Source organism: Balaenoptera physalus (assembly GCF_965194825.1).
Source record: "Balaenoptera physalus genome assembly, chromosome: 7".
Taxonomy (NCBI): Eukaryota; Metazoa; Chordata; class Mammalia; order Artiodactyla; family Balaenopteridae; genus Balaenoptera; species Balaenoptera physalus.
In genome coordinates this window covers 99,527,700-99,540,339 of record NC_138886.1, presented here as the reverse complement: position 1 = coordinate 99,540,339, position 12,640 = coordinate 99,527,700, and the positions used below count along the sequence as shown (strand labels likewise).

General features: G+C 36.2%; 1 protein-coding gene across 6 annotated transcripts in view; it reads right to left on the bottom strand.

The window, feature by feature from the left end:
• The window catches only part of LOC309665100 (contactin-associated protein-like 3), a 235,150-nt gene that overhangs the window by 18,551 nt on the left and 203,959 nt on the right, over positions 1-12,640 (bottom strand). For all 6 annotated transcript variants that reach the window (XM_082471237.1, XM_082471238.1, XM_082471239.1 and 3 more), the window contains 5 exons: positions 6,597-6,767; positions 5,038-5,256; positions 2,278-2,517; positions 1,483-1,710; positions 91-224 (listed from right to left, as the gene is read on the bottom strand). In XM_082471237.1, the coding sequence (XP_082327363.1) occupies positions 91-224; positions 1,483-1,710; positions 2,278-2,517; positions 5,038-5,256; positions 6,597-6,767 (992 nt within the window). The remainder of the gene's footprint in view (positions 1-90; positions 225-1,482; positions 1,711-2,277; positions 2,518-5,037; positions 5,257-6,596; positions 6,768-12,640) is intronic.

Sequence of the window (12,640 nt, the reverse complement as noted above, 5' to 3'; positions counted from 1 at the left end):
AGGATTTATTATCAAATTTTTGCTTTAGGTCATACATTCTGAGCATCACAATTTTGATTATTGTTGCTGTTGTTGAATTTACAACCTTACCTCGACAAAGACCACTGCTGCTTCTCTGTTAATCTTCACCTGGTGAAGCTGTCCATCAGCCAGGTTTTTAAAACCAAAGTTAAAAACATCAGGTTCTCGGTGTCTGTTTAGCTTATAGCTGATTTGCAAACTTCCTAAAGAAGAGAAAAATGACATTTTAAACTGAAATAGAATTTTATAAAAACCGCCAATGCAGGTTCTAAGGCACATTTAAAAAAAAATTAATATAACTTGAATCTATGGAGCATTTACTTGAGTGCACAATAGTCACCTTTCCTGGACTAGTAATCATTTATGTGATGTTCTGGGGCCAAATTCAGAATTCAATTACACAGTCCTAAAAGTCAAGACCAAATGGTCTTTTTCCAAGTTCTTCCATTTTCCTTAACCAGAGGAAAAAGTCTAAGTTAAGCATATGAAAATGCCAAGCTAGGCTTGAAGTTAATTATTCATGTGGTATCCATATTATTAAATGGTAAAACCTCAAGCAAGATTATATTAACATTCAGTTTCTATATGCATAACTTCTTTTAATGTGACTTATGTTAATGCATTTTAATGTATCACTGACATTCACATATATATACATATTTTTTTGCACAACCAGAAATGTTTTCTAAGGTTTCTGCCATAATCAAGAAGCAGCAAAAAGACAGAAGTGAGTGATTTGCTACAATATCCAAATCTTCCAATCCACACACTGCTCTCCTTCATAGATGCACCCTCTACCTGGTAACTCTGGTACCACCTGTAATGGATCCTATCAGTTAGCGATCATAGAAATCTTTTCCAGAAGTTTTCTCCCTTTATTCTCCATGAGAAAAGGTTAAAGCTTGGTTTTGCTCTCTAACTTGGAAAGTCTTGGTTCTGTTCTCTTACTGGTGACCATGGGTTAGGTAACTCTCTTCCCACTTTTCTTTGTATGCAGATAGGGCATAACTGACTTCCCAAACACTGATGGGTAAAGAACAATCATATTTATCTGATGCTCATGGAAATTGGCTTTTATATGGTTTAATGCACTTCTTTACTTCCCTTCCAAGAAGGAGGAAATATTTTCCATGCATAAAATACCTTCTTTCAAAATGAACTGTGACACTAATTTATTCACATGCAGAAGGAAAGACTCCCTACCAATAACAAGAAGCACAGTTGAACATCAGATACATGAAATGATCAGACATTTATAGAAGAAAGCCATCTTAATTTAATCACTGAAATGGTAACGCTAGTGAGAAACATTTGGGGTTATCATGGAAACAAATCAACCCTAATAACATGGGTGTCACAGGGATGCACTTGTGTTTTCTTCTTTGTAGTTTAGCACCCCCCTCCTTATGGTCCTGATTTCTCCTAAGTCGGTCTTCTTGTTCGTCTGGTAAAGATACTCACCATTCGGGGCAAGGATAACTGAAAGGTATTCCTCATAGAAGGAGCTCACATAGAGCAGTAAGCTGGGCATCTCTGTGGTCCGGAAGCTCAGTGTGGCCATTTCTCCCATCAATGTCAGATCCTCATGAAATAAAGCCACAAAGGAGCTAGAGTTCTTACTGAAGGTGTCATTGTAATGTTGAAAATCGTAAATCACTGAGGAGCCAGCTCCAAAATAGGCAGAAATTTCTGGAATGACATGCATTTTTGGTTATATTAGCAATATGTAAGTGCACGTGTCTTGTTTTATGTATATTTCTGTATATTTAAAGAATATCTCTAATCCTTATATATCTCAAAAGAGAAAATAATAATGGTATGCTTTGCTGTTTTTTAATTTAAAAATTTAAGATGAAAAACAATAAAGTATAAATAAAAAGCTAATCTCTCCATATTCCCGTAACCCAAAACTGAGTAACAATATTTTATTATTACCTCCAAAAGGCTTCATCGTAGGTTTACAGAAAAGTAAATGTCCAGTGTAAACATATAGTTAAAAGGTTATTGCTCTCCTCAAAGTGTTGCATTGATGACCCTCTGAGAAACCCAGAGGGGATGACATCAGATCTAACAGAAGCAGTCAACGGCCTTCACAAGAATAGAATCATACCTCCTGCCAAGTGAAATGGAGGCATTTGGGACAGAAACAATTCTATTTCAGCTAATTACAGAGAACTGCCTTATCTTTTCTTTACAGTGTCAAATGCCAGAAACGTCTTCATAGAGTTCAAATGTTCCATCCTTTCCCACACTCACCATTCTCACAGAATGGCCCATCATACGCAGAGAAGGTGCAGTCACACTCGATCCCTCTGCGTTTTTCTCTACACCTCCCTCCATTGCGACACAGGTGTCCGTAGCTACTACAGTGTCCCAGACACCCTGGCTCCACTCCTGGCGTCACTGTGGCTCTTTCTTCCAGATCCAGGGCCAGTGCGTTCAACCTCAGAGACCGAATGCATCCCAGGAAGCCTCTCTGTCTGCTTGCTGTTCCACCTACAAGGGAAACACTGCAAATGCAAACACGTTCCTGGGTGTCTTCTTCGGGATTTCATCTCCACTTTGAACTGAGGCCATACAACGAAAATTCATCTGTCCAAGGTTTTATGAACAAATATAATTCTGCAAACGTTGGCTGTGGTCAAAAGTTAAGAATCATCAAATGGCACTGAATAAACCATTAATGAAAATATTTTTTAAGTTGAACTTGGTAAATATTTGTTCTAAAAATACTTCTTCAAGTTATATTTAGAAAGACTTTTTTTACATTTGTTTCTTTCTTAAAGAACAAAATAAACACCATTGATGCTTTTTAAAGTTTAACTTTACAAACAATGACATGCATAATAAAGGTTACATAGTTGAAAATCTGCGATGTAATATATATTATAAATTTGTAATACATAAATTTGTGTATGTATTTAATATAATATATATTACAAATTTGTATATATATTTGTATAGTATATGTATTACACATATATAAAATACTAATTCTTACTTAGAAGAGCTCTCACTAATAAAGTTGTGAAAAGGAATTGAGGCGAGAACAAAGAAAAAGAAGGCAGAAGGGGTAAAACCAAAATTTAGGACCTCAGGCCTTTCATACTCCATCCTGGCGGCTCTGAGGTCAGGTGGTATAACATTAACCAAATAATATATATCTCCCTATATTTCTATCATTTCTCATGTGAGCATAATAAATATGGGAGCACAGGAGTCACTTGGAGTGTTTGCTAAAAACAGATTTTGGATTTATTCCAAAAGATTCTGATTCAGTGGGCTTGGGGAAGGTACCCTAAATCTGAATTTTCAACTAACTCCTCAGGCTTTAGAAACATTACCATAGTGGAAACACTAGTTCTAGGTAGATTTCCATCCAACCTTTGTTCCTAGAAATTCCGCTAATTAATCCTCGGGATTATAAATCAGAAAATAGAGTTGTTTAATTTGATTTGCAGTTTGATAATTTAAAATGAAGCCTCAACTCAGTAAGAACTAACTGTGCTTGAAGCTGTTTTATGGTGCCATGGGCTGTATACACACACACACACACACACACACACACACACACACACACACAGACACACACACACACACACACACTTAAATTCACTGAATAGCATTAGTTCCTGGACACGGCAGAAGGTATCACCTGGCAAAGCAGACTGTGTGCTAATTTGTGATTTATATCAATGTTTAATTGGACTGTGTCCTTATTTACTTTAAAATATGTGAGAAAAGACCAAGTGAGAGCTACTTCATTAATCTGCTTAGTTTCCAAATTAGAATAGAGTTATCTAAAAAGTAATGTAGCAAAACTCGTTTCTCCCTTTGGGAAAAACAAACAATAATAAAGAATAAGCAGGTAAGTTAGATGGAAGACTCCCACTGCCCAGAGCTTTAATCTTTAAAGAATGGACAGCAGAATAATGAGCCAGCTCTGGGTCTAAACAAGGCATTTGCAATAAGAGAGCAGCAGAGGGGGTGCAGGACTGAGAGGAACCAGGTGCTGGGCTGGGGAAAGCCCTGCTGTGCCCAGTCACAGGAGGCGGCCTCAGCCTACCTGGGCTCCTATGGCCTGTTTCTGAGGGGACTCTGGAGGATTTTGTCCCAATTACAGGGCTGGTTCTCTAACTATACTGAGAAGTGAAGTGAGAGAAATGGATAAAAATGGCTAATTGTTTTATAAATAGTATGGATAAGAAGTAATTGAAACAAACATGAATCGTCTATGATATTGAGTGCAAGCTTGGGAATCAGTCCAACATGAGTTTGGATTTTCCTTCCAGTTGGGTTTCTATGGTTAAAAGTCCCTTGATGTCTCTGAGCCTCCATGATCTCATCTGCAAATTGGGTACAATAATCTATAGCAGAGATATTTATATTACATGAGCTCTTGGTGCATAGTGTCTGTGTGGCTGAACCACACTGACTCCCTTTTGTCAGCTCCATTTGAGGCCCGCAGTCCCACCCCCTCCTCTTTCTGGGTGACTGAGCTTTAGCTTACTCACAAGGAATGCATCCCAGCCAGATAAGTTCCTTATCAACCTTTACCCTTGCCTTCACCTGATAGGAAAACTGGAAGAGTGCCTTTTGCTGATGCAGGTGGTCATGAGACCCCCTTGGGGAGAAAAAAAATCCCGATTCCTGACCATGGTGCTTCTCACTCGGTAGTCAGATTCTATTTTTAGTTTTGGCCCCTTTAAATCCCCCAGGAGCCTTTTCCATGGCACGAAGTGCAGCTGTGAATGTCTCTGGCTCATCGGCCCCTGGATGTAAGTTACCCACAATAAACTTCCTAATTGCACTTTATGGAGTTGCCTGCTTCGATTTTCAGTCCCAAAGTTCCTTCTCAGTTCAGAGGATTTTATTCAATATCTCTGCCTCCCACCAGGGCTGATAGTAGTCGTTGTGGCAATTGCTATTATCACTACTGTTGTAGCTGTGATTTTCTCTCGGTCCACCTCTGCACTCAACAGCACAGCTCAGTTACAAGCCGCTAGCAGCACTCACCCACGAAGAGCTGGCTGTTGAGCTGCAAGCGGGCGTGCCCATCAGCTGGGGCAGTTTGGGTCTCCCTAGGGAGCTGATCCACTTGAAGGGATGCTTCTTTAACGTTCCGTTCTGCCCTCACATGGTGCCATCTATTGTCGTTAAAGGGAGTGGGGGACTGCACCGTGACCTCACAAGGCCCATTCCCCACATCAAAGGAAAAGGTCACTTCTGCAGGGGCTGGAAATAAAGATATGAGAGTTGGTCAAGTTCATTCACAGGGGAGAAAATTTGGTCTTGAGTAGACATGACATCCTCCTTATGAAAGAAGACCATGATATTGATGCAGACAAATGTCACTCTGAGTTGGTAAAAAAAAAGCAAAAGCAAAAGCAAAAGGCAAAGCTGACTTTAACATATTTCTTCTTAGAGTTTACGATTCATCTTTTTCTTTTTTTTTTAGAGAATTTTTTTTTTTAATTTCAGCTATACTGAGGTGTAATTAACATATAAAATTGTAAGTTATTTAAAGTGTACATCATCGTGATTTGTTATATGTATACACTGTGAAAGGATTCCCCCATATAGTAAATGCATCCATCACCTCACATATTTATCTTTTTTTTTTTAGCATCTTTATTGGAGTATAATTACTTTACAATGCTGTGTTAGTTTCTGCTTTATAACAAAGTGAATCAGTTATACATATACATATGTTCCCATATCTCTTCCCTCTTGCGTCTCCCTCCCTCCCACCCTCCCTATCCCAACCCTCTAGGTGGTCACAAAGCACCGAGCTGATCTCCCTGTGCTATGCGGCTGCTTCCCACTAGCTATCTATTTTACATTTGGTAGTGTATATATGTCCATGCCACTCTCTCACCCTGTCACATCTTACCCCTCCCCCTCCCCATATCCTCAAGTCCATTCTCTAGTAGATCTGTGTCTTTATTCCCGTCTTGCCACTAGGTTCTTCATGACTTTTTTTTTTTTCCTTAGATTCCATATATATGTGTTAGTATACTGTATTTGTTTTTCCTCTTTCTGACTTACTTCACTCTGTATGACAGACTCTAACTCCATCCACCTACTATTCATCTTGCTAAGCCCTAAGCAATAGAGATATTTACCTATAGAAATAAAACTAACATTTTATCTGACTTCATAGGTATAAGTGAGTTTATTTAAAGGTGGTTTAAATCTTAATATAGTTTTAAAAGCACTATGTGAAATTCACATAGTAAGAAATTAAGCTTTGCCTGCATACATAAACAATATGACTAGTCAATTAAATCACATAATTTTGTGATTTAGTCAGCAGTTATTTGACCAGTTTGGTTTAATATCCTGATTGCACATAGAATTAAGACAACAAGGAATTGTATAGACTGTTGTATGTTTCGTGAATCACTGTTTTACTTTCTATTAAAAATAATTATTTAAAATCATAGAATTTTAGCATTTAATCAAGAAATACAACTGACAAAGGAAGCATGGCAATACATCAGAAATTACGTTACTAACGAGGTTATTGTTAATAACTGAGTACCCCATGGCTTTGCCCAGGGTGGGCAACTCACCTCGCAGCTCTAGCCTGATGAAGTCTGTGATCCCCAGGTTCTCTACAAACACCCCCGAAAAAGCTGTGGTCTTAAAAAAGAAAGACACATCACCACTAAGCTCTCCTCGGAACGTAGGGAAATGAAGGTATGAAGTCTCAGTATTGAAGGAAGCTGAATTCCAAAATGAATCTGTTTACAAAAAGAAAAAAAAAAGACAGTGAAAATAACAATGAAACAAAACAAACAACAATTACTTTTTATATTTCTAGGATTTTTACCATTCAGTGCATTATTTATCTTTAAAAGCCTTCATTTTGTGGTTCTTCTGAACATGTAGCCATGACATGAATGTCCAAACAGTGATTCTTTTGAGGATTAAGAACCTGGACGTGGTTGCAACTGAGTGGAGGGACAATCACTTTGGAAATGACCCGTGTGTTTTTAAAAACAATATTATTTTTTGAATTATCATCAAGTAAAATTGACTTTTTAGGGACATACAGTTATATAACTTTTAATACATTCATGGATTTGTATAGCCATCATTAAAATCAGAATAAAAGACAGTTCCATCACCCTAAAAACCTCCCTCTTGCTATTTCCTTATAGTCACAACCTCCAACCACCCTTAAGCCCTGGCAATCATGAACTAGTCTCTGTCCCTATAGCTTTGCCTTTTCCAAATAGCATATAAATAGAGTCATGCAGTATGCAACCCTTTGAGATCGGCTTCTTTCATTCAACATAAAGCCTTTGAGATTCATTCGAGCTGTTGCATGTCAATATCTATTCCTTTCTACTGCTCTGTAATATTCCATCATATGGATCTGCCACAGTTTATTTGTCCACACTCAAGAACACTAGGGTTCTTTCCAGATTTGGTCAGTTACACATAGAACTGCTATAAACATTTGTGTAAAGGTTTTTGTGTGGACATATGTTTTCATTTTTCTAGGGTAAATTCCCAGGGGTATAATCCCTGGATCATATGGTAAATATATGTTTAATTTTACAAAATACTGCCAAACTGTTTTCCAGAGTGGCTGTACCATTTTTAATTCCCATTAACAATGTATAAGAGATACAGTTGTTTCATATCTTCACCAGCATTTGATATTGTGAGTATATATTTCTTTTATTTTAGCAATTCAAATTGGTGTGTAGTAGTATCTCGTTGTGGTTTTAATTTGCCCTCCCTAATAGGTAATGATGTTGAACATCTTTTCATGTGCTTATTTGCCACTCTTATATACTCTTTGGTGAAGTGTGTTTTCAACTTGGGGAGAACTGACATCTTTCCTATATTGAGTCTTGCAATCCATGAACACAGTATATCTCTCCTTTTAGTTAGATTCTTTGATTCCTTTATTCAGTATTTAGTCATTTTTTGATGAGTTACAGATCTTATACATGTTTTTGTTACCTAAGTATTACATTCTTTCGAGCTATTGAAAATGACTTTGTCTTGTAAATTTTGGTTTCCATTTATACATTGCTAGCATATATGACTGATTTGTCTGCTGTTGACCTTGTATCCTGTGATCTTGTTGAGCTCACTTATAAGACCTAGTAGGGTTTTTGTTTTTGTTTTTGTTGGGGGGGGAGGGGGTACATTCCTTGAGATTTTCTATGTAGGCAATTGTATGTATATACGTGTGAATAGAGTTTTCTTTCTTGCTTTCCAGCCTGTATGCACTTTTCTTTCTTACATTATTGCCGTGGCTAGGACTTCCCATATGATCAAAGTTGTTGAATAGACATAGTGAGATTGGATATCCTTATTTTGTTCCCATCCTTAGGGGGAAAGCATTCAGTTTTTCACCAATTATTATGATGTTAGCTGTTTTGTATAGATACTGTCCTATTAAACTTAAGAATTTTCCTTTTATACCTAGTTTGCTAAGAATTTTATTATAAATGCTATTATGATGTAAATTATCATGTTGAATTTGTAATCATAATAATTCAAATTATAATGTTCATATTAATTGATACAGAAAAAGCATCTGGAGTGATTTTTCTTCCTTAAACTGTTAATGTGGTAGATCACACTGATCATCTTCCAAATACTGAATCAGCCTTGCATCATGGGATAAACTGCAGTTGGTGGTGTGCATTTTTAAAAATATTCCTGGATTATTTGTTAATGTTTTGTTGAGGATTTTTGCATCTATGTTGGTAATAACATTATCAGCAGTTATCATTTTTTTGCACTTTCTTTGTCTAGCTTGGATATCAAAGCAATGCTCTCCTTAAAATGTTGGAAAGAATTTCCTCTTTTATTTTCTTTTTTTAAAAATAAATTTATTTATTTATTTTTGGCTGTGTTGGGTCTTCGTTTCTGTGCGAGGGCTTTCTCTAGTTGCGGCAAGCAGGGGCCACTCTTCATTGCGGTGCACAGGCCTCTCACTGTCGTGGCCTCTCTTGTTGCGCAGCACAGGCTCCAGACACGCAGGCTCAGTAGTTGTGGCTCACGGGCCTAGTTGCTCCACGGCATGTGGGATCTTCCCAAACCAGGGCTCGAACCCGTGTCTCCTGCATTGGCAGGCAGATTCTCAACCACTGCGCCACCAGGGAAGCCCCTCCTCTTTTATTTTCTGAAAGAGATTGTGTAGATATGGTATTATTTCTTTCGTAGAATTCATCAGTGAAACAATCTTGGTCTGGATTTCTTTTTCAGAAGGTTTTTAACTACAAATTCAATTCCATTAATACTATTAAGTCTATCCCAGTTGTCTGGTTTATCTTAAGAAAGTTTTGGCTGTTAGCAGTTTTTAAGGAATTGGTCCACTTCATCTATGTTGTAGAATTAATACACATAGAGTTGTTTGTAGTGTAGTTTTACTATACTGTTGATGTCTGTGGGGTCTGTAGTGTTATCCCAACTCTCATTTCTCATATAGATAATTTTTATCTTCTCTTTTCTTTGGATAGTTTTGTTAGAGGTTTATCAATTTTACTAATATTTTAAAAGAATCATTTTTTTTTGGTTTCTATAGATCTCTATATACTCTGATTTTAATTTAATTGATTTCTATTCTGTATTATTTCCTTCTTTCTGCTTGCTTTAGGTTTATTTTTCTCTTCTGTTTCCAGTTGTTTTTTTTTTTTGGTGAAGCCTTACATTATTGAATTGAGATCTTTTTTCTTTCATAATATAAGCATTTATTGCTATCAATATCCCTCTAAGCACTGCTATAACTGCATACTACCAATTTTGATATGCTGTATTTTAATTTTCATTCAGTTCAATATATTTTATCATATCTATTGAGACCTTGTCCTTGACTCAGGTATTATTTGACAGTTTGGTGTTTAATTTCTAAGTGTTTCGAGACTTTCTCACTATCTTTTTTATTTATTTCTAATTTAATTCAATTATGTCAAATCTTGCATTTTTTAAGATTTAAATTGTTTAATATTGGCTAAAGTTTGTTTTATGACACAAAATATGCTGTATCTGGGTTAAAGATTCATGTGCATGTGAAAAGAATGTGTATTCTACTGTTGGTAGAGTATTCTATAAATGTCAATTAGATTCATTTGTTTTCTGGTGACATTCAGGTCTTCTATATCCTTGCTGATTTTCCCTCTATTAGTTCCATAAGTTAATGAGAGAGCAGTATTGGACTTTTTAATGATAATTATGAATTTCTCTATTTCACCTTTCCACCCTGTCAGTTTTTGCTTTATGTATTTTGAAGTTCAGTTATTAGCATACACATTTAAGATTCTTCGGTTTTCTTGGTCCTTTTTTATATGTATTAATTTTCTTTGCTTGCAAGCAAAAATTTTAATATAGAAACTCCAGATTTCTTTAAATTCGTGTTTGTGTAGTATATCTTTCTCCATCATATTCTTTTATTATGTCATTATATTTGAATTGAATTTCTTATAGACAGCCTTTAGTTGAGTCATAACAATCTGTCTTTTAATTGGTTTACTTAGACCACTTACATTAAATACAAATGTTGATATGTTAGTTCTATCATTTTATTATTTTTTCCTATTTGTTCTATTTTTTTGTTCTTCTGTTTTCCTTTTTCTGTCTCCTTTTGGGTTATTTAAACATCTTTCAGTATTCTATTTGTATAGCAGTTTCTTAATTGGTTCTTTTAAGGATTACAATATATATACTTACCTTTCTTAGTATGCTTAGAATCTATGTTTTAACCACTTCAAGTGATTTGTAAAAACCTTGACAACAATTTTGTCCTTTTACCTACTCCTGTTTATGTTGTTGTTGCCATGTGTATTATATCTACATAAAATTAAAACCCTGTGACCCTGTGAAATAATGTTGTATTTTTTGCTTTCAATGCTCAGATATATTTAAAATAACTCAATAGGAGAATGATCTATTAAATTTACCCAGTTATTTACCATTTCTAATGTCGAGTTTTTTATTCCCAAAGTTCAAAATTTCCTTCTGATATCATTTCCTTTCTATCTAAAAAAAACTTCCTTTAGAAATTCTTTTAAAGGATGTCTTCAGGCGATGAATGCTTTCAGTTTTCTTTCATTTGAAATTTTTTAAAATTTTACCTTCATTCCTGAAGTATATTTTTGCTTAACATAGAATTCTGGACTGACAATTCTTTACTTTCAGCACTTGAGAAATGTTTTGCCACTTCCTTCTGACCTCTATATTTCTGATGAGAAACTTACTGTCATTTGAATTGGTGTTTCGCTATAGGCAATGCATCATTATTCTCTCTAGCTGATTTCAAAAAATTTCTCATTGTCTTTAGTTTTCACAGCAGTTTGTTTATATGTCTAGATGTGAATTTCTTTGAGTTTATACTGTTTCAGGTTCATTCAACTTCTCAAGTCTCTCTTTTGCCAAACTTAAAAAGTTTTCAGCCATTATTTTTTCAAATATTTTTTCAGCACCAGCACTCTTTCCTCTCTTCTTCTGGAAATTCAATTACATGAATGTTATATATTTTATTATTAACCCACAGGTCCCTGAGGCCCTGTTCATTTTTTTTTTCAACCTTTTTTCTTTCTCTTGTTCAGATTGGATACTTTCTATTTATCTATCCTCAGTGTCATTGACTGTTTCATCTCAAATCTGCTATTTAACCCATCCAGTGCATCTTTCATTTCCATCACCGTACTTCTTATTTCTAAAGTTTCCATTTAGCTCTCCTCTATATATCCTATTTCTTTGCTGAAACTTTCTCTTTTTCTATTTGTTTCAAAAGCATTTATTATTACTTGTTAGAGTTTTTGTGTAATAGCTGTTTTAGTTTCTTTATCATATAATTCTAACCTCTGTGTCACTGGTATCTGTTGATTACCTTTGCTTATGCAAACTTGGATTTTTCTGGTTCTTTGTATGCTAAGTAATTTTGGACTATTTCCTAGATCTTTAAAATATTATGTTAACAAACTCTGGACTTTGCTTAAATTCAAAGTGCATGTTGATATTTTTCTTATCTTGCAGGCAGCTGTCCTGGTTAGGATCTGGCCACACATTCCAACCTGCCCTCCGTGCATGGTCCATGGCTCCTATGGCTGTCCAGTTTTCAAAGCTTTTGCAGTACTATTCAGCTCTGCCTCACTTTTGCACCACTCAGTGGCCAGTCTGAGCCCTGGATGGTAGCCTCTTCAGTTCTCAACTTTGGTCTATAATTAGGACCAGATCCAGGCACGTGTAGCTCTGAGGTGAACCCAGGACTTCATAGACAACTTGTGGCATCACTCTCTGGAACTCTTCCCTCTCTGTGCTCTTCCAGATACTTTCCAGTTCCCTGCAGCTCCCTTTTCAATCATACAACCAGAAAACTAGGGCTCTATTCAGCCTGCTTTATTGTGCTTTCCTATTCATTCCTGCACCTGTACATATGTCCATTGCCTAGTGATGGGTGAACAGAGAAAGAAAACAAAAGTAACATGAGTCTGCCACTGTTGTAGAGTCAGGGCTCTCCTGTCCAGAGCAGAAGATGCCTTTCCTCGGAGTTCTGGCTCTTGTGCGTTTCTGAGGCAGCTTCTACCACTATTGCCATGGGGCTGCCTGGGAACTGGAACCTCAGAAAACAGAGAGAAGGGGAGAAATG